The 25,687-nt window shown below is 42.4% G+C and overlaps 1 protein-coding gene across 2 annotated transcripts; it reads left to right on the top strand.

Moving 5' to 3' along the window:
- Positions 1–23,377, top strand: SEPHS1 (selenophosphate synthetase 1). 2 transcript variants are annotated; one of them, XM_072332715.1, is made up of 9 exons: positions 1–186; positions 2,918–3,179; positions 6,134–6,237; positions 9,822–9,929; positions 10,768–10,922; positions 11,723–11,813; positions 14,859–14,958; positions 16,491–16,703; positions 22,031–23,377. In XM_072332715.1, exons 2-9 carry the CDS (start codon positions 2,987–2,989, stop codon positions 22,243–22,245), a joined length of 1,179 nt encoding a protein of 392 aa, XP_072188816.1. In that variant the 5' UTR covers positions 1–186; positions 2,918–2,986; the 3' UTR covers positions 22,246–23,377. The 2 variants fall into 2 exon arrangements, with proteins under 2 accessions (XP_072188816.1, XP_072188823.1); XM_072332722.1 differs by lacking the exon at positions 1–186 and adding an exon at positions 526–755.
- The last annotated feature ends 2,310 nt before the right edge of the window (positions 23,378–25,687 follow it).

The raw sequence follows: 25,687 nt of genomic DNA, 5'->3' as shown, positions 1-25,687 counted from the left end.
GCTCACGTGTGGGGAGGTGGGGGGGGCGGTTTAACCCCCCCCTGCCCGGCGGCGGCGGTGGCGGCATTTCTATTCAGGCGGCGCTGAGGGAGCCCGGCGCGCCCGGTGCATTGTGGGACTGGGCCGGGAGTCCCGTTCGCGGGAGGAGGAGGAGGAGGGTGAGGAGGAGGAGGAGGAGGAGAGCCGGTAAGAGGGAGACCTGGGGAGGGAGGGAGGGAAGGAGTGAGGGGGGGAGGGGGGGGCGAGGCGGGGAGATTTAAAGGGGAATTCGCCTCCGCCGTGGCGGTGCCGTACGGCCGCGTCCTGAGGTGCGCACCGCGGCCGCCGGGCCCCGCGCTCTCCCTCCTTCAGCCCCTGAGGGACAGAGCGGTGCGGAGGATGTTCCGAGCGGCTCCTTCGGAGCGCCGGCAGCGGATGGGTTAAATTGTTTCACCCGCCGACATTTTTATTTCCCTCCCCCCCCCCTCCCCGCTTTGCCTCGCCGCGGCCGTTGAGGCGCGCGCCCCGCGCCTCCCTCAGTGCTGTGCGCGCTCCCGAGGGGCTGAGCGGAGGGGAGAGCGGGGCGCAACGGCGGGCGCGTTTCTTTCTGCTCCTCCTCCTCCCGCACAAAGAAGGCCCCGCTCTCCCCGTCCGTCCGGCCGCGGGGTTAAGGTATCCCCGAGCCATGTCCCGCCGCTGTGCTCGGCCGCGCGGTGCCCCCGCCGCTGGGACCCGCCCGGCCCCGGCCTCTCTGGGTGCCTGGCGCCCGCTCAGCGGTAGGTACGCGGCGCTTGGCTTTGCTCGCTCTGCTCTGTAGGGAGGCGAGGGTTAATGAAGGTAGCGATGTGCGTCCCGTAGAGCCGTGTTGGAAGGGCTGCACCAGGAGATCGATCCTGCAGGCATCGCTCCGTGTTCCGTGTGGCTTTCCACAGGTCTTCAATAAAAAGTTACCGTGGATGCTTTCAATAAACTCGGCTCGGCTCTTTTCACTCTTTGCTTTCAGATGGGGGAGCTTCGCTTGCGGTTTCACCATCTGTGCGGGACTGCCAGAAGTTCCTGGTGGGCTGCGAGCGTTTAGGCCGCACCTCAGTACTGTGCTCAGGTTTGGGCTCCTCGCTATGTGAAAGGCATGGAGGCAATGGAGTGTGTCCGGAGAAAGCCGTGAGGGGTCTGGAGCACAAGTGATGGGGAGTGGCTGAGGGAACTGGGATTGTTCAGCCTGAAGAAGAGGAGGCTCAGGGGAGATCTTATTGGTCTCTACAACTGCCTGGAAGAATGTTGTGATGAGCTGGGAGCATCCAGGTAACAGCGATAGGATGAGGGGGAACGGCCTCAAGTTGTACCAGAGGAGGTTCCAGTTGAATATTAGGAATAAATTCTCAGGAAGAGCGGTGAGGTGTTGGCACAGGCTGCCCAGGGTGGTGGTAGAGTCTGCAGGTATTCAAAGAAAGGGTATCAGTGACACAGATGTTAGTGGACGTGGTGGAGATGAGCAGAGGGTTGAACTAGATGATCTTAGTGGTCTTTCAAACCTTACATGACTGCTTCCCTGTGAAAGCGGGCAGGGGTCGCTGAGCACAGAAATGCTGGGGTAAGGATTCCTGTGGGGTAATGCATACGTTGCTGCTACTTGTACATTGCTGGAATTCATTGGAATGGAGTGTTTAAAAGCAACAAAAAAAAAACCCCACGCAACTCAAAACCCTACTTGACAAGCCCTTGTCTCTGCTTTCTGTTGTTTTTCAGCTTGTATATCTTCTTTTTTTTAATTGCAAGTGCTCAGTGCCTCATGCTGCTGCCTTCCAATTATGAGCTGAACTCATTGCTCTTCCAAGACACGTCCGGGTAACTGAGTTTGGATCCCAGCCGAGTCCGGGCTGTGGGATTTGTTGTAACGAAGCAACGCGCCTCTCAGAGGAGGGAAAACCCTGCACAGGGCTCCATACCTCAAACGTACAAAATATATTCAGCAAAGTAGTAGACTTCAAGGTATATCTAAGTGATACAATCAGTAATAAGTGGTGGATAGCGTGAACTGGTTGCAGAGCTGGCAGGTTTACTTCTTTCTTTCTTTTAGTGCTGCTGAACTCGCTGATAGTGCTGTCAGTTTTTTCCTTTCCAGCTTAAGCTCTTAACAGCACAATCATCTCTCTGAGATATGGTCTCTCTTCCTCTTGCTGTTGTGAGGCAGGATCCTTGCTTTCTAGGAAACCACAGTGTACAGGTTGCTTGTTGAGATTCTTGAAAGCTTTTTCTGCAGGGCAGACGGATGGTGTTGTATCCCATCCTTTCCTGTTTAGAAGTCAGCCTTTTGGTTAGGCCTCTATTAGTTTTGGACTGTGCTGTACGTGAGTCAGAGTGGAAAAACGTTCTAAAATTAGACGTGCATTGTTAAGAATTTTATTAAATGAGTTGCATCAGTGTCTTTTTTACATTACCATTCGAATGGCCAATTCTCTGTGTGTTCTCTGTATCATTGGATAAATAAGAAAGGGCTGGAGGGGCCAGGAAGATTTCAGTGTTCTTATGTCTGTTAGCATGCTAAAAGGTGAACTGGCATGTTTGTAGGTAAAGCAAGCTGATTATATACAGCCTTTGTTCCTCCGTTACCCGTACCAACATAACACCAGAGCTGTTTTCCCCCAAGGAGAACAGGTGTATTTTGGAGCTTCAGCTTCTTACATCTGAAGCTGAGCTTTGAAAAGTCTTACTTGCATGGTTAATATATAAATGGCTGAAGGTACGGTCCTGCGCTGCGTTGAGTACATATAGATGTCTCTGCTGAGTGTGTTGCAGTATGAGTGCTGTGTTTCCTTTTGGAAATCCACTCCAGTGCTCTGGGAACTGTCATTTCTTGCACTCACCTCTTTATAACTATGTAAAACCCGTTGTACTGCAGGCCCCAGGACTTTCTAACGTTCCCAATTTTTTCAATTAGACTGATCAGCAGGGAGACCAATACCATTGTTCTGGGGAGGGAAAGGCCAGCGCTCTGTGGGAGAGAACCATGTCTGTTCGAGAGACGTTTAACCCAGAGAGCTACGAACTGGACAAGAGCTTCCGCTTGACTCGCTTCACGGAGCTGAAGGGCACAGGCTGTAAAGTGCCTCAGGATGTCTTACAGAAGCTGCTCGAATCTCTACAAGAAAACCATTTTCAGGAAGATGAACAGTTCCTGGGGGCAGTTATGCCCAGACTGGGTAAGTAGTTGCTCCTCTAGTTGTGTGTGATCTGTTTTGTCTGCGCGGTGGCTATTTGTTTAATGTTTGAGAATTATACGTTGTGTAATGCACGTGCATCACCCAGACATCTGAAGAGTTAATCTGGTTGGCATCAAGGATATGAGAACAATATTGTTTAACATCCTGCAGTGCACTCAACTATGAACAAAAAATGGTCAGGAATGGCCAGAGCGACAGGGACGTGCTTAGGAATTGGTCTCCTCCTCCCACTTCCCAGTAGATGCTTTCCAAGCTGAGATAGTATGTTATCATCCAGAGCATTAAAGTAGTACTCTGGCCTCTTAAATCTGTGCAATGAATAGACCTTAGCTGACTTAAAGGTGAAGTTCCCTTCTCCTTTCCCTTCCCCTCATTCCTGGGGCACAGAACATGAGGGACTGGGAGCAGACTGTTTCACGGCTGTGATTTTTTTCCTTTCAGTCCTCTCATTATACCCCACTCTTAACTTTTGCTCACCTGTAGAAGCTGCCTGGGAAGGGCTCTTTCCAAGATGTGTGTTCTTGCCAGCTTCACTTTCTCTTTGGTATTTGCACAATGATACAAGCAATAAGGGAAAACAACCTGCACAAGCTACCTACGTGGGGAACAGGGCAAACGTAGGTATTTTGATACCAGCTAATACCTAATATTGATGTAGAGAAATGAATGTATGTAACGTGTTTGATGGCATTTTATATTCTGTTTGCCTATTATTCAGCCCTGTGTGGTCTTCTCCACTTTGCAATGCAGGATGGATTTTTTTCATCAACTTCGGAATGTCGGTGTAGTATTTATTCTGATGTTGATTAATTATCAATTTAGTATCCAACAGCATTATTTGAAATTATTTTAATATGGCTGATTATCTATTAGCAGAGTAACAGGTTGCAAGCCATTATTCCAGTATTGAATTCAGCAAGAGAATCAGTAAGGAGCCCGTATTCTTACTTAGACAATAGCAAACTTTGTATGAAATACATAAGCAGTAATTGTGTGTCAGACCGGGATGGCACTACAATTTAATATAGCCTAATGAGGGACACTTCTTGTTTGTTTTATTCCTAAACTGCTATTTATGTGTGTTTTCTCTAAATTAAATGTTATTTGCAGCAACATTTCATTTTGGCAAGTTTCTAATTTCAGTAATAGTTTGGTTTAATTTTGTGGGTTTTTTTTTCTTTATAAGCTTGCAGACTCTAAGCAGTAATGGAATTACTGATAGGGTGGAAATTGGAGAAATCAGATCTCTTAAATATGCACTTTCAGTGACAGAATCCCTTTAATAAGTTTGCCTTTAGAGAAGTTAGGTGTTAATTACATCTCGTGCTTAAAAGGGATAGACAGGTAACTTTACAGCCTTTGTGGTATCCACATTTCTTTTAAGATGCAGTCAAAAGGGAAATTACCCCTTACAGGCTCAGCATCCCTCACTTTCCTAAGTGGTGTTACCCAGAGCAGCCTTACCTATGCCTGTGAGTATATCCATGAGTAAGAAACTGCAGGTTTGGTAGGAATTCCCTGAGCTGTTACAGACCTTCAGGTCGCTGCTTTCAGTCATCTCTTTGAATAGCTGCTTATTTACAATCAGCCCTTTTTGTTGTTTTTGTTTGTTTGTTTGGGTTTTCTTGCATGGAACATAAATGTAGCCTCAGAAAGCCCATGGTGCCTGAGTGTCAGAAACAGCACAGAGTCAGTCATGCAATGTTATGACATGAATAGGTGAGCTGAGGCCTCTGTGTGATAGCCCGTCCTCTTTAACTGCTCATATGTGCTTCTCTGGAGAGGCTGAGCATTTTGCATAGCAGCTTGCTAGCTTAAGCAGAGGATGAACAGCCCTATATAACTGCTTATGAGTATCCCTTCTTTTCTGAGGCAAGACCTTGTGCCTCTGTAGCTCTCTGCCTTTATAGCCTCTGCCTCAGGCCTTCTGCTCCGTGTCCTCAGCAGGAGCTCAGATGACAGCGGCTGACTGTTCCTGGGCAGGACACTGCCAAATGCTTGCTTGTGGTTCTTGGTAGGAGTGTGTTTTGTTTGTACCTGGGGGAAAATTGCTGTGTGACATCTGCTCCCTGAAGAGTGCTTGTTTTGAGGAGCCCTGCCCTGTTGGGTATACAAAGTGGTGCCAAGCAGCTTGCTGTCAGCCTAGGAAGGAGGTAGGCTACCTGCTGCTGCCTCAAGGCTGGAGATAATCAACAGGGGTCATGGGCAGCTAGCGTGCTTTACTTTGTGACCAACCACTTCTGTACAACACTCCTGCATCACAGCAAATGCCTGGAGGTTTTCATATTGCTTATTCTGTTTGAAGTATCTGCAGTTAGAGGAGGCTGCATTTGTGGTATTGCTGTTTTCCCCAGTGTTTCCCAGTCTAGCAGATGAGCTTGCTACCTCTCAGAAGTGAGGTGGGGGAATGCTATTGCAGGATCTCCAAGTGGGCAAATCCTCTTTGACCAAGGACCTCAGCTGTGATTTGTGGCACTGTTTGTTTCACCTGAAGTGAGGAAGTGCTCCTTATGTGAGTCTGTGCCCTTTTAAAACCATCACCATGTTTTTGTTAGGAGTGACAGGAAACCCTGTTTACTTTTGTCAACACTGATTTATGGAGTTCCTCTTCACTTTTAACGTAAATACATACATACAAGCACAGGCATTCTTAAAAGGAGTGCACTTCCTTGTACTGCAATAAACTGAATAATGTTGTAGTTTCGTTGTTGCTTTTAGTTATTTACACCTCTGCTCTGGCCAGGAGTTCTCATTCTTTGCCTGTTCTTCCTCACTTGTGTGATTTGCTTTCCCAAGGAAGGGATTTGTTGCCTCTCCCCAGGCAGAACTGAGAGCTGTATTTCCCAGCAGTGTTCTGTAAGGTCTCTTGTAAGGACCAATAGACAACTGAGGATAAAGTTACTCACCTCAGTGATGAATTTCTCTCTTTGCAGGAATTGGGATGGACACTTGTGTTATTCCATTAAGACATGGAGGTTTGTCATTGGTTCAGACAACAGATTATATTTATCCTATTGTGGATGATCCTTATATGATGGTAAGTTGGCTAAATTGAATTGTTAGCTAAACATATTGTTGATTCACTTTGATCTCACCTATCTGATGGCAATTATGACCTTTTTTTCTAGATGTGCAGCAGTAGCTGTTTGATAACTGCATACAGGGTCTTTCCCCAATGCAAGTGAAAAGGGAAGGGCGATGTTTGATCCTGCAGTCGTTTCTATGTCAGCCACGAGTGCTGCGGTGCTTTTGCTGTAGATGAAAGCTGAATTTAAATCTCCCTCCATCTCTTCTGTAAGATTTGGCTCTAACAACCCTAAAGGGGAGCTACAAAGCAGCAGACAGGAAGCTCTGCTTAGGAGAACCACACAGTAGTTTGCCTTTTTTGAGGTTCTGAATTAACTGGCAACATGTTATAACTGGAAGAGCCTAAATGACAGGAGTTGGTAATAGCACCTGGCAACTTCAGAGTGCTTTGTGAACTCTGGCTTTCCCACTGTACTCCCTCCATTTGCAGATGAATGTGTTTGAATTACTTGCCAGAAGTCACATGCTGTTTGACTTTGGTTCCTTCCATGTATGTGTTTCATTTAATTCATTGCATTTTGTTCCTCTCTGGTGTTGTGGGGTAGTGATCAGCACTGACTTAAACAGAAGATAGTAAGAAAACAAGTTTATGTTTAAAAAAGCTCTAGAAAAGCTGCGAGGAGCTCTCCAACAAGTGTTCACTAATGGAAAGTTAAGAGATGTGTTTTCTGTAATTTGAGTTTGATTATTTGCACTAGACGATGTTTTTACTGCTATTTATATGTTTGCATGCTCTTACATTGTTTTGCTGGTTATTCTTTAGACCTGTTCAGTAGGTTTGAACCATGCTGAGAAACTTTATACTGAACCATACTGAGAACCTCGTAACAAAAATTTATAAGGGATGGTATAAGAAGGTTGTGGTGAAGGACATGGGTTGTTTCCTTCAGGGATACAAAGGGGTTGAGGTAGAGACATGGGTCTATGTACAGATGAGGTTTAGGCCAGTGTGATAGGAGTGGAATGTAAATTTGGCCTTAGTCCAGCTTCTGTGATTGCATGTTAGTCAGTCTGCACTGTGATCCCCACGCACCATCAGCTATACCTTTAACATTTTCGTTCTTTTCATTGTGATGGCTTTCTTTCTTTTGTAGACCAATATGATTTGAAGGAGAGGCAAATACAACTTTCCATAAAGCCCTTAGCAAATTGTATGAGCTGAGGAATAGTGAGAATCAAGAGTCCTGATTTGTGTTCAGGCTGCATAAAGCCGTGTGCTCTCGACACATCTGTGCTGTTCAGGATGGGCTGCTCCTGCCCATCCAACTGCTGCTTTCCCTCTTGCTTGCCTAGATCCCTCCCAACCCCTTTTCTTCGGCTCTTGAGAACACTTGATGTGTGTTGTCTGAAGTATCACTAGAATGTATGCCTGTAAAATTTGTATCCACCACGGGGCTTTTCAGTTTACGTGATTTGGGACTGGAAAAGTTGAAAGCCATGAAAACCAGGCATAGTGATAGAAAGATTCCAGTAGTAGAGCTGGTACTGGCACCCTTTGTGGTACCATGGAGAGGCCTTTTGGAGTACAGGAACAGAGAACTGGCTGGTTCTCTCTCTTACAGGGAACTTTTGGTGCTCTTTTAAGAACCTTCACTGAGCACTGTGGACAGTGATATTCCATCACTGTGGCTCATATTCCATCTTTTGCCCTTCTAGTTTTTACTATTACCAGCAGATTCCTGTGTTTCAATGAGTCATGAACTTAGGTGAGGTTTGGGACACAGCTAGGCTGACCCATCTGTGAATCCCATTACATTTATTGGGGTTCATAAGCCACATTTAGTTCCCTTTGCTGCTTCAGACTTGTGACTTGCACTCTCCAAGTTTGTTCCCTTAATGGCATTGCCAACTGGCAAAAGCAGCATTGTGCTGACCTTGGACTACTGGAATAGAGAGCTGTTGTCAGTGTGGTTTTAGAAACTTATCTGTCATTCCTTAACAGGGTGCAAACCAGCAGCTGGTTTGATAAGTACTGAAAATAGTGAAGGATGGTTCAATAGTCCCCTTCCAGAAAAGGAAAATGACGGGCTCTGATATTGGTAAACATCCAGCAGCATAATAACAAATATCCATCAAACTATGTGGTCCACTGCTCATGAGATATAAATTAAAACATATTCTAAGTATACAAGGAAGTCCCTTGATGCCACTGGAACCTCTCAAATTTATGAAAAACTGGATTATGTTTAATTGTGATTTGGAGGTGTTATTTCATGTCATCAGAAAGTAAAGCAACTGTCTGCTAATACCAATTACTGCAAAGAACTCTGGAGGTATGATTAGGTTTGAATGTCTTGGAGATGGTAGAAATGTGTCTAAATGTCTTTCTTCTTTTGCTCCCCCTGCCCCATAAATATGTCTTCAACTAAAGTGTATTTCTGTAGTCCAAACAGTGTTGAATAAGCACATTGCTTTTATCATGATGACATTGCCTCTGAACTTTATGAAAAACACAGGTTTAAGATCGTAGAACCAGATGTCAATTACAGTTTTGCAGCTGTAAAGCTCAAGCTTTTAAAACAAAATGCAGGGAGTTTTCCAGATGAACAAAACAGAATTTGGGTTTTAAAATCATTTCCCATCCCTGAAGACATATCCTGTGTTGGAAAGTTATGTCTTCATCGGGACACTTGATGTCTCATTTTTACTGGGTTTATACTCAGCAAAACCTGATTCGCTGAGAAACTCAGATCCATTAATTTAGCAAAATAAGAGTAGTTAAGCTCATGTCACCCAAGTGAAGCCTTCTCAGTCCTGTCAGTGTCAGGAGTTATTAGAGCAATCTTTGACAGAAGGCAAGGTCTCTTGAATAGAAAGTTTTGTTAGTGATGTGTGCTCGTAGGCAAGTTAATACAAGCATATTTGCTGTAGCAAAATTCAGCATTATCCTGTTGCTTGAAGAAAGAACAGAGAAGGGGCATGTCTCACACCATCCAAGTGATGGAGGACAGACAGGTGTATCACCTCAACAGCTGTGCGTGCTCCTAAGTGGTGTCAGGACTACATATGGGAGAGCTGAACCATGTGTGCCTTCTGCAGGCAGCTCATTAGTGACATTCTAACAGGAAAAGCACCTGAGTGGCCCTGCGTGCTACTAGCAGGTTGTGTCCTCTGGAAAGAAGAGTACTGTCCTGAAAACTGGAGAGTGAGCGTGGCCTCAGGGGTGGTGCAGGGGAACAGCTTTCTCATCCAGGTCCCTGTCTTCTGTGCACTCCAATTCAGAAGCAGCTGGTTCTCACTTCTCAGATAAGCTTCCTTGGAGCTGTAAATTAATGCACGGTAACAGCTGGGCTAAGTTCTCTCCTTACCTGTCAAAGGAGCTGCCATCTGCATTTCTAGATGGATGCTTTGCATGTGATGGATCATGCCATGCCTATGGATGGTTTTCAGGAGTTGAGCAACCTGTGGAATAGGCAGCTGGCTGAATCAAAACTCATGCGAAAAAGCATTTTTGTGTGTGTGTGTGTGTGGCAGGTGTTTGTCTGAACTTATGCAGATTTTTTTTTCTTTCTTTCTTTCTTCTTTCTTTTTCAGGGACGGATAGCATGTGCCAATGTCTTAAGTGACCTTTATGCCATGGGGGTCACAGAATGTGACAACATGTTGATGCTCCTCGGAGTCAGCAATAAAATGACAGACAGGGTAAGATTTGGGGTACCTGCTTCTGAATTAAGGACCCAAACAACTATATGTACTTGATACATATTTAGAACGTATGCAGCTTTAGTGTATTTTCTCCTCAAATTTTGAATCTCTTTAAAGAAGAGATGGCTCAGTCAGTTCCTCAGTTCCTAGTGCAAGTCTTGCCTCATAAACTCTGTGAGATTATTCACTAAAACTTCAGTCTTCTGTGGCATCATAATTTGCTTCTGTTTTGTGATCCCCACAGAAGTGGAGACTCTGCTCCTGTTTACTGTGCTTTGAGGCAGGACTTGATTAGCAATTGATGTATTAATTTCAATAGATACTTTTGGTTTCCTCGTGCCAGCTTTGTAGTATCACTTTGAAGCAGAAGAAACTGAACTAGGTTCTTTTTTCTTAATTTTTTTTCTTCTTTTTGATGGAAGGTACCAGCACGTATGGTTGTTTTCTCTAGCAAAAAAAAATGATTGTTCATTCTTAAAAGGAAACTAAGTTGAAATTGTACAGGTTTAGTGGAGGCTGAACTCAGCCTGATTTAACTTTGCCTTATTGTACTATGCTTCTGGCAGTACTTGATTACAATAGCAGAATAGTTGTTCTGAGTTTGCAGAACTCTCTGAATTTTCTACTTTTATGTGACCTTTCGGAGAATGTTTCTTCAGCATTTTACAAGGAACTGTAAAACCATAGCTTTGTGGGATAGCGTGGTTTCTGCAGGCTGACTGTCATTAGCTTTTTGCCATGAGGGGATTTGACTTGAGTGATTAAAGCCATAGCCCTGTCTTGAAATGACTAGCACTGCTGTGTATGGAACTCTGACTTCTGTTTTGATCTCTAGGAAAGAGACAAAGTGATGCCTCTAATTATCCAGGGTTTCAAAGACGCAGCAGAAGAGGCAGGAACATCAGTTACTGGTGGTCAAACAGTGTTAAATCCCTGGATTGTTTTAGGAGGAGTGGCCACAACAGTCTGTCAGCCTAATGAATTTATAATGTAAGTTAAATCACTCAACAATCAAAGGCATTGGTCTGGCGGGATGCAGTAAAAGTCCTTTAAATACCATGTTGTGATCTGTCTTCTGATGAGGAAAGCAGTACCTTCTCCTGTTTGCATTTGTCCTTAGCACGGAGCAGTTGCCACATCTCTTCTGTCTGTCCTTTGCTTTTTAAAACAGTATGTGCTTTTACTTTTCTCCTGATATCTTTTGCTCTTCTCCTTTTGACAGGACAGTTAAGCTTCTAACCTTTACACATTTTGAAGATAGTTGTGGGATATAAATTTCTGTCGTAGTTTAAAATGCAGTACCTCCCAATTAACCTACTAATTGCTGTAGAGAAATGGAGAATTGCTGTGTTTACATCATTCTGGCTGATTAACTGTAGCTGATCTTGAATGTTCCACTGTGGCATGCCACACTGTATGAAGGAATTTGTGATCCTAGGGATGCTTATTTTATATCCTGAGTAAGCAAAATAGTTGGGGTGGTTTTGTTTTTTCTCTCTACTATTCTATACTATATCTTCAGTAGATTGAAAGAAAGGGTGCAATTCTGTGTTTGTCTGATTGCAAGTGTTGTTCTATTCCAAGAAAGGATTTGTACTTTTAAGTAAGTTTACAGCGTTTTTGCTCAGTGATATCCCTTGGCAATGAATCCCAAAGGGTAATTCAGCAATTAGTCTTTTTTTATCTGCACAATGAGATACATGGGTCTGTGAAAATCTAATTATCAGCACTTATTCCTAATAACATGTGATTCTCGCTCTGTAATTAATATATGAATTCTTTGCTTTCAGGCCAGACAATGCAGTGCCAGGAGATGTGCTTGTATTAACTAAACCTTTGGGAACACAAGTGGCTGTAGCCGTCCACCAGTGGCTAGATATTGTGAGTACACTGCCAAAAAAAATATTAGGGGAAAAAGGCAGGAGGTAAAGGTGACCTTCCCCATTCCCTCAAGACCTCAGAATGAAAAGGTGCAGCATATACTCTTCATACTGAAAAGTATATTGAGTGCTCAGCCAGGAATGATATAGAAATTAATTCCTCTTCTTCCCCCTTGTTATATCAGCCTTATCTTCTTACATACAAAACTCTTTTGGAACCGAGACAGCTTACCGTTTTGTTTTTAGTGAGCCTATCTTAATTGGGTCTAATTCTTAGCTAGTTCTCAGGCTTTGCTGTAACAAACAGAGTCGGTGACTAACAGTACAACAGATTAGCACCCTGGGTAAAATTGTGCCCTATTCCACATGCCAAAGTAGTTGGCAAAAGCTGATTGATGTCAGTTAGGCCAAGACTGCTGTCTGGATTCATAGACTTTCTGCTTCTGTACGTGGAAATATCTCCACCTTTCACATGTATTACCCTGTGCATTCAGTAGGAGTAATACTAGCTGCATTATGTATGCAGACATATTTCCATCTGTTACTTCAGGCAAAGATGTAACTATTGAACTGAAATGTGACTGCAAAATTGGCATCTGCTTATGTTGTCTGGCTCCCAGTGTATGTCTTCAGAATTATAGCTGCTCAGTTTATGTTTTTAAAAGATGCATCTTTTCTGCTTTTGGGACTGCTGAGCCAATAGACAGGCAGAGGAGTGAGCTGAAATCAGTTTAGCCTGAATTTTAATTGCAAAGCCTGTGTTAGCAAAAGTGGGAGAGAACCAGCTTCACCCTTCGCTGGAATCTGAAGTGTGAGCAACCAGATAAATAATGTTTCCCCTAAAATACACAGGGTGCGGCCCAGACTTCTTGGCCTCTGCAAAATCCTACATTTTCCAGTCAGACACGAGCATCAAGGCCTCAGATAATCTTGATAGGGAAATCAAATGAAGCAAGACACATGTTTTATAGCCTGTTTTCTGGCCATAATCTCGCTGCTTTACATATCTATTATTTTACTGACAAACAGACTTGCAAATTAACAATACTCTGAATTTCCACATATTTCAAGTACTTGTAATTTCCTTGACTGTCAACCAGAAGCACTTTCTGGTCTGAAAAATGGGGACAGACGGAAATCAATTCTCTTATTACAGTAAACAGCATATATCTTTGCTTGTAGTGAAAAATTTCTGAGTATCGTTGCTGCCCTTTCTTTGGCTTTGTCTTGTGAAAGAGTAAAGAAAACAAAACTAGACTTACCCGTCTCAAACTCACCTGTAAATCAAGCTTCAGTACAGAATTTGACTTTGTATTGAAAAGAATGTTAGAGAGGGTACACAGTACTGCAAGCTTATGCCCAGGCCTAGAAGGAAAAATCAGGTGTGGAGATGTGTGATTGCAGAACAAATTTGGAGGGGAAAGAATGAAAAATAAACACAGAGCAGTAGTGAGTGAGTTCCTGATGACTAGTTAAAGGATGATTTATGGCAGCAACTGTGCAATAGCTGCTTTAATGGAAGCATGATCCAAACAGGGGCAAATATTTTTCCTCTGTATTTGGTTACTGGCAGCATTGCTGCAATCAAGCCCCGGATATGTTGCTGGCAGCAGCTGTGGTGGGATGCAAAGGAAAGAAGCTGTGAAGAGGCTGCAGGGAGCTGGGCTCCATAGGGGGGAACACAGTCGGGGATGTGCTGGAGGTGATGGAGCTTTGTGAATTTGGCTACTAAGTTGCTCGTGTGCAGTCACTTCCTGCTTTCACCACATTTATGATTGCCATTCTTACCTGACCTGTTCCCATTCTACGATCAGCCTCAAAAACATACTTTGAAAACTAATATAAAATGGCTATTTGGGATTTTCAGTCATAACAGAAGTAAGAATAATCTTAATTCTGTCCTATGTGTAATAGTAATGCGTTTCTTACTTACTTGGTCAAACCAAGTTCAACCTGATTTCAGGTATCCAGATCTTACTTCTGTACTTCCTTGGTCTTTAAAAAGAAAACACCATGATTTGTTTTGGTTGACCAGCCTCTTTCCCTTCTTTCCATTTCTGGATTCCTTCTTACACCATTGGAAGTCAGTTCTCATTTGTTAAGGATAAGATCCTCTTTGACAAGCCTCTTTTGATGCCAGTGCAGCGTCATACAACAGTTCTCAGCAGTTTTTCCACCTTTGGTTAAGTAAGACATTTTTTATGCGTTTATGCTTTGCAATAGCAGTGTAGGCTTTGTGGCTATAGAAAAAAATCTTTATTTCAGTTCTCTTTAATTTTATTTTGGTTGCAAAAAGAAGGAAATCAAACCAGTGTGTGCTGTTGATTTAAACAGTGAAATGATTGCTTTGTTTCCTTCTGGATCTGGAATTACTTCAGCTTTGAACAAAACGGTTGTTCTTTATAAGGTACCGTTTCCTAAATTATCAGGAGAGCCTTTTGGGATGAGAAAGTGTTGCTCAGTATGTGATGAAGGCGAGTCCACGTGAGATTTGAGAAGGGGTGGAAGGATATGCTGATAGTAAACTGTAAATAAATGCTATGAAACTGTCTTAATCCTCATTCACTGGAGTGATTGCATCCTGCCCCAGTGTACGTCCTTGAGAACTAGACTTCTGGGTATCAGTGGCCTTTCCTGATCAAAGGGTCCAGATGTGAAATGAAGAACTTTAAGAGAGATGAAGAATTTCAACACCCAGCAAAAAGAGTTTTTATTTGGTTGCAGAGTTCAAGCCAGAGAGTTGTGCTGAAGGAGTTGTTTGCATAGGGTAGGTTATTCCATTCCAATCTGCAAGTGAGAGCAATGTTTGAGGTGCTTAGGTGCTTCATAGGCCTTGAGATGAACTTCACATGGGTACAAGCAGGGTAAAGCACATACAGGGGGCTTCGGCACCTCTGAGTAAAACACTGTATTATTCTTAAGCTGAGGTTTAAAATAAATAGATAAATACAAGTGCATTTTGGATTAGAATTTTCAATGATAAGAATGTGTTTTAAAATACATAGACAGAAACCTAAGAAAATTGTCTCACTGTTTCATCCATTAGCCAGAAAAGTGGAACAAAATCAAACTAGTGGTAACACAGGAAGATGTAGAACTAGCATACCAGGAAGCAATGATGAATATGGCAAGGCTGAATCGAACAGGTAAGAAGAAATGTGTCTGCTGTGGGGAAGGGGGGGGGGGAGGGGGGGAGGACTGTGGTGGGGTTTTTTTGTTCTTTTTTCTTTCTCCAATTCTATACTTAATTTCATTTTACTGCCATGAGAGAAATGTGACACAACTGTGTTATCCCTTCCTTCTGCCACATCTTTCTGCTGTTCAGTGTTTGTGAAGCACGGAAATTAAAATCAAACGCCCTCTTTTAATTATGCAGCAAAATCACAAATGCTGCTGGAGATGATTATGACTCATATGAGTGTTGTGGGTATTAGAAATTATGTTGGATTTGTTCATTCTTGGGTTTTGTGCCCAGAGAACTCAGGAGGACCTGGATGGTTTAAAATAAATGGAAATGGAATTAAAAAAAAGGAAAAGCTCTTAATTATTGGATGCTTCAGTGTAATGATTTAGCTGAGGAACTCTGCTATGTTATGTGTTTCCCAAAGTGTAGAATATGTTGCACCTTTTTTTTTGTCTCTTTTAATTTTGATAGGAGTCATATTTTACCATAGAGATTCTAAGGCAAGATTTCCCTTTCTTCAAAGTGTCTTCAGATGAGCCAAGAACAAAATTAGATGTTTCCTTCTCTGTTGAACGAATGGAGATAGTTAAATCTATCTTCTATTTATTCAGATTTCATTTGGTATTTATTACATCATCGCACTGGTTTTTCATTCCTTCACAAAATCTTCCAGGAGTAATAAATGACCAGGGTTGTCTTATGGAAGATCATTCAGTCCTGCTCATGTATTGGGACACAACAAAGACAGGCAAAACATTCCTGCTTTTGTTTTTCTCCACTCCCCTCTATTAGGCCCTCTTAACAATGCTTAAATATTGAGAACTGGAGCTACTGTCCTGCATGCTGAGGTGCCTTGCTGGAACCCAGGGCTATGTAGGTGGGAAGGCTGGAGCTTTGTGCTGCCTGTCCATCCACCAGCTCTCCTTCCTTCCATTGTGACCTGCTGAAGTTGTTGTTAAGCTCTTCAGCTAAGTGTCCAGAACTTTAAGTTCTGGTGTGATTTATTTCTTTTTCCTTGGTCTGTCAGGGAATGCAGATATGGGGAAGTGATGTGAGATGAACCTTGTCCGTGCCCTTAGGGCAGAGCTGAGCTCGGAACCTCTCACCCTCAACCTGAGAAAGTTTAAAACTGGAGCAAACCCCTTTACCATGGACTGCTAATGTAAACTCGTCGTGCATGTCTAATAGGGCGTGCTCATAAATATAACTGCATTATTGAATTTTCAGCATCATTTAATATCTTAAATGCAAACTGAATTTTCTTAAAGGCTGCGTGTGGTTTTGCTGAAATTCCAGTTTGTTTTTTTTTCACGAACAGTTTTGGGGTGATCTTTTTTTATTGAGACCTATATAGCTCATTTCAACAGCAAGCAGAACTGATTCAAATTGTTTCTATTCACATTGAAACTGTGTAATGTTGTTGAAATGTTACTTTCCTTGATACTTTTTTACTGATTTTTTTTTTTTTAATTGTTTTTTCTCCCTCTTTTACAGCTGCTGGACTTATGCACACTTTCAATGCACACGCAGCTACGGACATCACAGGGTTTGGAATCCTGGGACATGCACAAAACCTTGCCAAGCAGCAACGAAATGAGGTGTCCTTTGTTATTCATAACCTTCCCGTTCTGGCTAAGATGGCTGCTGTCAGTAAGGCTTGTGGCAATATGTTTGGCCTTATGCATGGGACTTGTCCAGAGACTTCAGGTAGGTGACAGTTATATCACCCTTTTCCTTCCTTTTAAATCCATGATAGAATATGAGAACATTTCAAATGTATAAATACTCTGTACTTTGCATTTGAATCAATTGTTGGTTTGAGTTTTAGTCAAGTTAAAGAGTATTAGTTGTGGAACTGTTCATAATCAAGTTCTTCAGCCAGACTTCCAAACTGCCATCCTGTTCTTATGAAACACTGTTACAGAAAGCATTGCTGTGTTTGGCATCTGGAACATTTTACAGTTGAAAGTCAATGATGGTTCTGAATTCTTTTGATACCTATTTTTCTCATAATTATTAACTCCAGAACAGTGAATGCTTGAGCATCTCAGCACAGCTGGCATGGTGTTCTGAAAAGGCCAAGCCACATGCAGTAGGTTTCTTCATGAAATGAGTTGTAGTTTTGTTTCTCATTATGAATGTGTGAAGTTGAGTGCTGAGTGGGCCAGTCTCAGAGGCTGAGGGAGGCCTCCTCAGTCCATGATCATCAAGAATACAGATGTTTTGCTCTTAAGCTTAGGAAACCTGATGTTAGGGACTGTGAGCAGAAGCAAGAAAAGAATTTAGTCTCCAACCCATTCAGTTCTTGAGTTTTCTGTTTAATAAAGCTGACACTTGGCAGTGAATACAGACAAAATGAAAATAAAGCTATGAAGGTCAAGTTCATTTGAAGTCTTCAGGTTATTAAAAACTCTTGATGCTGTGTTTGAATTCTGTCTTCTTACTAAGTGTAGGCCACTTTGCCTAGTGGAATAATCCCTTTCTTTTGCTGGCCATCTCTGTAGTTCACTTTCCCCTCCAATCTTCCGTTCCATTTGTTTTTCTTCTTCAGTTTTATTTGTTCACTTTGGGAAATGAAGAAGATACAGTAACAAATGTCTTTTCTCTTATCTCCTTTCCCCACCCTCTTCCTGCTCTCCAAAAGTATTATCCAAGTTCTCTGCAGTACACAACAGAGGGGGCCCCTTGAAGCAAAACAGTCTGAAGATCTGGAAAGAGGCATCACAGCGAGAGCCATAAACTTTTCCCCCAGTGAATACATGACTTACTGTGATCTGCTGAATTGTTCCTTAGCCATCTGTGTTTATAACAGATGCTCTGTCCTACAGAGGGTGTGTGGCTCGGATGATGTGTAACAGGAGATGGGACGTGAACCCTTTGAAGAGTTCTAATCCAGCTTCAGTCAGCTGAGGCCAGAAATATCTGATGGCCGCTTGGCAAGCTGTAAATACAGTTGGTACCACCACACAGATTCTTACTACCTGCAAACCCATGTAACCAGTGTGCAAGTAATGCTGCTGCTTGCCCTGGATACAGGACATTTGTTACTGGTTGCAAAGAGGTTAAAAATAGCTTAGGCACAGATGTGGAAAGTCAGGATGCTCTTTCGGCTAAATGGCAGTTGGCATGGAATAGTTTAGCTGCAAACTGAGTGCCTGAATCTTAAGATTGGTGACTTGTTTTGCACTGTGGGGACAAGGCTGTCATTTCACTATAAGAGTGTAAAAACAATGCAGATGTATGCACTGCTGCAAGAGCACTCAGAAGAGGAAAACAGCCAACTTCCAAATCCTTCTTGGGAATGAGAGCACGAGGTGCCTTTGAAACTCTGAATTGGCTTACCTTTCAACAGAGATAGATGGTGATGAATAAAACAGCGAGACGCATCTGGTTATTTGTGAGCATTGGGTACCTCAAAAGAACATGTATATTGATTTCATCATAGCGCTGCGTTTCTACATTAAAAATTACTGTGGGGATTTCTTACAGGGTGGTGTCAGCCAAATAAGAGCTGGACTTGATAGCTGTGGCCTGAAGGCTATGCAGCATATGTTGGCTTTGTGCTTAACTCCGGATGGTCCGACACGGTTGCATACTTTCTGTCCTAGGGTTGATGTTCATGGAGGCAAGTGTGTGTCCACTTGTACCTGTACACCCAGTTGGGAGGATGCCTTTTAGGGGGGTTGCTTATACTGAAGTATACAATGTACATTTTTGCTCTGTTGTCTTAAACTTCCAGAAATGCTGTAGCTTTTTCATTTGCGAACAGCTGTTTTTCAGCAGAGTGGGCAGGCAATGAGAAATGTACTGAAAAACGATTTGAATGGATTTTAAGACTGTTCTTTTGGTTGTTTTTTTTTCTTTTCCCAGTGCATATTTGCTGGGCACCTGTTGACAAAAGTCAGTGTTGGAAAGATCTCGTGTCATCAGTTCTATCCTCCAGGCTTAGGGTGTGCTGTTTGTTCTCTCTTTTAGGTAACTCTTTGGTAATGGTTAAAGTTGCTGTCAGGTGATTATGTTAAAGTACCTAATTCTGTTTGTCAGACTGACTGCTTGCAGAAATAAGTTAGAAGAACATTCTGCATGGGATACTCTTGGCATGTGTGTATTTTTGCCAGTCCTGTTCTTCTGTTGGAGCCGGTATCAGGTGTCAGACAGCTTTTTTAGTGTAGTAGCGGTATCTCAACAATGCAGTCTTTCCGTGCATCTTGTGAACATAACTGGATAGAAAAGAAAGGGCTGTGTCATGATGAGAGAGCTGTTAACAGAAGCAAGGAAATGCTGATTTTGATTTATGAACTGTTTATAAATCATCTTTTAATTGCAAGGCTTTGTCTAGTCTGTGCTTTTTTTCCCTCTGTGCCGTTCCCTGCTTGCAGTACAACAGTTTAAAAATAGCAATATTCAAAACTTAGCAAAACCAAACAAGCAAACAAAAAAACCCCTTACACTTGCAGAAGGGTAATCCAGAACAGATAGCAAGTATCTCCATTCTTTCCATCTCCCAAAAAGAAGCACGCAGTGAACTCTCAAACCACTGCAGCCATTTGTTTGTTCAGTCTGCGTTTGCTTTGTCTTCAGGAGTGGTGAATGCAGACCTCTGAAACCTGGTACAACCTGAAATGCTGCATGCTTCAGTGCAGAGTGGCTCTTCTGCTTCATTTTCCACAGCTGTGTTGCAGCAGCTTAAACTCTTGGTGGCTCTGATGTTGCACAGGTGAAGACTTCTTGTAGTTTTGTATGGGACAAAAAGCACTTAAAGCAGTTGGAAGCACCAGTCATGTAGTGAAAGCTCTTAGAACTTAACCATAGGATTATAGGGACAGGTCAGCCTGACAGAGAAGTAATTACAGTTGCTACAGGCAAGAGTCCTACTGCTGATAGGCTCATTCTTAAGGGTTATAGATCAAAGTGTGAGGGGTAGCCAGCAGATTGGTGGTACCTGTTTCAGCTGGCAACTGGAATTAAGTATGTTTTTCTGATCTTACCAAAGAATGTTAATAGGGTGGTCATACAAGCGATTCAAAATTGCAGAAAGGCTGCATGGGAAAGAGATAACAAAGATTATTCTCGTGCTCTTTCTTGGTACTATCTCACTGTGCTTTTACTACTCCATTCTGACTGCTTAGCACACCATGCTTATAAACTCTTATAAACTTATAAATCTCTTCCCTGATTTGCCTGCAGCAAAAGTTGGCAGAAGTCGCTCTTCAATTTGATTTAGAGCCTATCATTGAGTTGACACATAATTTCTTTGCAATTGATTTCTCTGTTACCTATGGAGTGATGCTATGCTGTTTCTGCTCTTTGCTGTTACTGGATGTTAGGTTCAGAAATCTCCATGAGAGAGGTAGGCATTTTTCTAGATGGCACCCTCATTTGTTTCCTACAGAACCAAAAGAATAACTTTCACACGTCCGTGTATCCTTATAAATTTTCTTGTTCAGTAATTGCTGCTTCTCTATAGCTTGGAAAGGCAAACGTAAAGGTGCCCAAGGTGCTAAGATGCTGTCCAAGAGCCATTGAGGCACAAGACTGCAGGGGAGGAGGTGGTGGCACTGAGCCCAGACTGGCTGACTCAGCGTGTGGCACTTTGTGCCCAGGATTGGCTCAGAGCTTGCTGGCACGATTTGTGTTGCTGATGTGCTGCCCTTCATCAGGACAAGACTGTCAAATAGCTCACAGGCACTCTGGTGATATCACTGCTTTTAAGAGTAAGCAAGTTGTAGCATGTGCCTAAATTCCTGATTGGGTGAATCCAAGCTGTTGACTGTATTCTCCAAGCATCAGATGTTCCTTACAAGAGGCTGCTGTCTCTTGGAATACAGCACTATTACACATGTTGGCTTGGAGGTTTAACTAGGCACCTGTAGATGAATTTGAAGCTCTATGTTGCAATTCTTCACAAATTTGCAATGCAGCATAAATGGCAAGAAAGGTAAGCAATACAGAAAATAGATAACTTCTTGTAGTAGAAGATGACACCAAAATATTTAATGGCTTGATCAGAACCTGCCGCATATCTGTGCTAGAGCTGACAACAAAACTCTAGTACGTGCAGCAGGACAAGGGGAAATGGTTTTAAATTGAAGGAGGGAAGATTTAGTTTGGATATCAGGGGGATGTTCTTTACTATGAGAGTGGTGAGGTGCTGGAACAGGCTGCCCAGAGAAGCTGTGGATGCCCCATCCCTGGGGGTGTTGAAGGCCAGGTTGGATGGGGCCCTGGGCAGCCTGGTCTAGTATTAAATGTGGAGGTTGGTGGCCCTGACCTTGGTGAAGTGTTGTCCCTTCCAACCCAAGCCATTCTGTGATACTTAACTTGCAAAATCATCAGTGCTTTGGGAATTTTAGAATGCAGAGGTTCTTTGCTTTACTAACTGAATCACAACTTTGCTAACCAGTTGTTGTGCTGCTTCTGAGAAGCATTTGTAAATCAATACTTTTCTGTTGTCTCTGTAAGAAAAGATTTTATGGGAAAGGCTAAAAAAGGTTGGAGGGGAGCTCTCTAAAAAGGGGTCAAAGGGACCGACTGTCAGAGGGCTCTGGATCAAGCCTGGGTTTGATTTTCTGTCTTTTACACTCTGTTGTAATACTCTCTGTTTTGATGAATGATGTCATCAGAGGCAATAGGATTGCTTGCAGAATCAGCTGCTGCCAGTATGTGGTTACAGGTATCTGAATATGACCTTTATCCAAAACTCTTCTGCGTGTACTTCTTGTAGAGGCACTTTGCAGTCCTCTGTTGGAAATCTACAGTGCTGGTGTTGTTTTTGATGTCATTTGTTGACATCAATGTGCTGTCCTTTTGCCAGCATCTTTTGTGTGTATTTGGGTTTACGTACACGCCAAACACTGAACTCAGGAGCAAACTTCTTTCTGTAAAGCAAAAGCTCACAGACATCCACCGTGGCCTTTCTTGGAGTCCTGCAGTTTGACAGAACCCGTGTAGTGCTTGTCTGAATAGGAATTTGGCAGACGAAGGTTGAAATTCCTTGCAACCAGACATTAAAGTGCTGCTTTTTTCCTTTGCAGGAGGTCTTCTCATCTGTTTACCACGAGAACAGGCAGCGCGTTTCTGTGCCGAGATCAAGTCTCCAAAGTACGGCGAAGGTCACCAAGCGTGGATTATTGGCATTGTAGAGAAGGGCAACCGCACGGCCAGAATCATAGACAAACCACGAATCATTGAAGTTGCACCACAGGTGGCCACTCAGAACGTGAACCCAACGCCTGGTGCCACCTCTTAATAGAGATGAAATAGCTGTTTGTTTTTAAATAGATCTATTCCTTTATCATCCTACAACTTAAAGAACTGTAAAAAAAAAAAACAAAAAAAAGCAAAAGAAAAGAAAATTTGTTGTGTCTGCACATCTGGTGGCCTTAGGTCAGTTTATGAGTGGATACAATTAATGAAATAAAATCCATTGCCTTTTTTTCCTGTTACATTAACTGAAGATGCACCTAATCTTGAGGCAGCTTCTGAGTTGAGAATTATATTGTTATCCAATACTGTTGATTCATTTTGAATCTTTAGACACTTATCTCTTGCCGCATAGGCTCTTTTTAAAGGTGCTTTCACGTAGCACAGACATTACCAGTAGTAGTGTCAAATAGCATTTTGTGTCCTTTCATTATGTGTATATTTATCATAAGTCTAATTTGGATGCCTTGAGTGATATTCCAGAAAGGCAATAAATTTGATAAGCGACACAGTGGGGGTATACCCAGTAGTGAGAGGGTTGCATGACTACATTCAATCTTTGATTTTTTTGTTTTTATTTTATAAGGTTTAGTCTTACCAAGAGCATCAATGAACCCTGGACATTGCTTGGTGTAGTGCACTCTGTTGAAACGATCAAGTGCTGACTTTGCATGGAAATAGCTTCAGAGTCGAAGGAGTCATTTTTTAATCTCATTATTTGTAGACCTGACAACATTTACTGTATTATCAATGATTTTCTTTATTGATGGTAAGGAAAAAAACAACATTTTTTTTTGCAATGTGATTGGATGTGCTATAGTGCAACAAAGGTTTTGCAGACCAAAAGGAGGTTACTGTATAATATTCATTTACAATTCACTATATAAATAACTTCACAAATAATTTTTAAATATAATCAAGCTAAAATAAACCTCTGTTCTGTGGATGGTAGTGTTTAATACATTTTATATTTTGTATAGTGATTACAAGCCTTTTTTGTTCCTTTAAAATCAGCAGCTGTTTTAGTATAATTCTTAGTATTATTTTGTTCTTTGCTCAAATACATTTTTGTGCACGCTTCTGTGATCTGTGTTTCAAATCTACATTGCCAACATTGCGGCTTGAACTTTAGCTTGTTACTCAAAATAAATATTTAATTTTTTTTTATTGCTCTTGTATAAAAGCATGAACTTTCTTGATTCCTGCCTGAATTACAAAGTGGAAAGAGGAGAAGTCCTCCTTACTTTTGTATTTTATTGCGAGTGTAATGATGCTGATTGTTGCTATTACTCCTTTGCTTGATTCTGCAAGCTGTGATGTCCCACGGTAATCTAGAATATCTCCTGCATGTCAGGACTGGGGGCAGATAGGTTATTTCCAAGTCTGTTGTCCACTTCGTTTTGTTTATTTTGGTTGTCAGCACAGAATATGCAATGATTTTTGGATTGTTTCCTCTGTGTCCTCTGCAAGTCTCCTGGCTGTGCCTCCTCTAAGCTAAACAAGAGTTGGTGAGCAGCCCTGTGGATGGAATGAGTGCTGAACCCATCCTTCCTCTGAGGGTTTGTTGAGCTGCCTGGTTGTAGCACGTTCACTGCTAACTCTTCTCTGCCAGCCCACAGGAGCCAAGGCGTACCATGCAATTCTGCAGCATTATGGAACTGAGTGCATTTCACAGAGCCAGCTCTTTTACAAAGCTTTCCCAGATTGTGGAATTATCTCCTTGATATTCAGACCAGGAAGAAGAAAACCTTTGGTAATCAATACCACTACCAGCAAGAATAACGAGGGCTTCTGTCTATGAAAAATGACTCACTGCAGGTGAATCTGTCTTGTGCATCAAGCAAGGCTTACATTTCTAGTCTTGATCATGGTTGACACCTGGGGCAAAACTTGGCTCGTCTTTTTCCATTGAGTAATATTCTCAACAGACACCTTGTAAAGAATTAGGATTGTCTTTTTCTTTTGTGAGTAATGTGAAACTATTAAAACATCACTCTTCTTTTCCTGGAAAACAGGTCTGTAAGTTTGATGTTCGCAACACGGCCTCAAAGCAGTAACTGAATTTTGGACTTTGCCGCTCTAGAAAGATAACTGGAGAGTTTTCACAGCAGTTCTGAACACCAAAATAAAGCATCAAAACTGGTTATCTATGCAAAAAGAAAAAGTCATTATTTTTTATCCCCCTGCGGTTTTATGAAGTTCTGTATTCTGATACAAAGTCACGTAGCTGGGGCTTCTGTTCTTTGTGATCGAGGGAAAGACTGTCACTATATGGATTACTTGATAAGATTTAAAGGAAAGAGTTAAATGTGTACAGAGTGGTCAGTGCTGTGTGGAAGCATTTGTTACAAAGATTGGCTGTGTTTTAAGCAGGTGCTGGGTACGTACTAGAAGCATGTATTGGGCAGGAAAATGGACTGGTTGTTCGACAACAGCTTTTCAGTCGCTATGTTGATAAATTGCCATCAGCCAGGTGTGAAACCAACTCTTCTTAACATGCTTTGAATGGCTCTGAAGCTTATCTGCAGGGGTGAAAGGTGCGTGGAGGAGGGCTGCTTCATGAGCGAGGTAAGCGAACATTCACATCAATCGAGTTCTTGTATTACTAAATCCTTTTCAGGGCATTTTCTGGATGTTCTGAGAAAACTTCACATTGCAGCTGCTGAATCCAGCTGTGAGCAAAAGCACTTCCAGGTGAAATGTCAGCCAAAGCCTCTTTGTTTTCTGATGGCAGGAATCTGCATGCTAAAGTGCTTCCTTGCTCTGGGCAGCCGAGATGTGGTGTTATCTCTGGTCAGAGCCAATATGAGTATTTCTGAACGTGTCACTTAATTCAGAGTGAATGATAACGTGTTCCAAGTCTTGTGCTATCATCACTTTATCAGGTAAGGACTGCTGTGATTTGTGTAAGAACCTTTGTTTGCTAAATAAAAGACTGTCATGCCTGAGCTATAGGGTGATATATAGTACTGCATATGAAGAGGGCTAGCAAGTTCAATGCTTTAAATGATCAGTAGATGCTTCCAGTGCTTTGATACCCTTCTAAATAGAGCGTTTTGAGATTCCGGCATCAAAAAGATGTGAGAAGTGGAACTCCAGTGTTGCTTAGCTTTGTGCAGTCACAGAAATGTAATGTGCTTTTATTTACGTACACAGGTATCTGCAACTTCCATAGCAGTGTTGATGAGAAGGCTACCTGTAAAGCTCCATCGAAGCTGTGAGAGCAGGAGAGAATAAGAAGGAAGAATTTTAATAGCTGGAAAACTGACCAGTCTGAACAGTAGGATTGATAAGTAGCATGTATTCGTAGAGAGGTAGTGTCTGTTACAACCTCTATCTAATGCGTTGGTTTCCTCAGCTTTTCCTTTTTCTCCTGCTTAAGGGGAATATAAGACACTGAAACTATCCGTCATGTCATATAAAGTTGGATTTTTAAGGTATTCCTTAGAACGGACGTTTTGCTAGTAATTGAGAACTGACCGTTTTCT

Source organism: Excalfactoria chinensis, chromosome 1, assembly GCF_039878825.1.
Source record: "Excalfactoria chinensis isolate bCotChi1 chromosome 1, bCotChi1.hap2, whole genome shotgun sequence".
NCBI lineage: Eukaryota > Metazoa > Chordata > Aves > Galliformes > Phasianidae > Excalfactoria > Excalfactoria chinensis.
Note: the sequence above shows the minus strand (reverse complement) of the source record. Positions and strands in the feature narration are given on the sequence as shown.

Excerpts from the sequence above, each read along its gene's own strand:
- SEPHS1 (XM_072332715.1), top strand. The coding sequence starts at position 2,987 with ATGTCTGTTCGAGAGACGTTTAACCCAGAGAGCTACGAACTGGACAAG. Across the intron at positions 6,238-9,821 it reads TGGATGATCCTTATATGATG|GGACGGATAGCATGTGCCAA; the intron begins GTAAGTTGGCTA and ends TTTCTTTTTCAG. Across the intron at positions 16,704-22,030 it reads GACTTGTCCAGAGACTTCAG|GAGGTCTTCTCATCTGTTTA; the intron begins GTAGGTGACAGT and ends TTTCCTTTGCAG.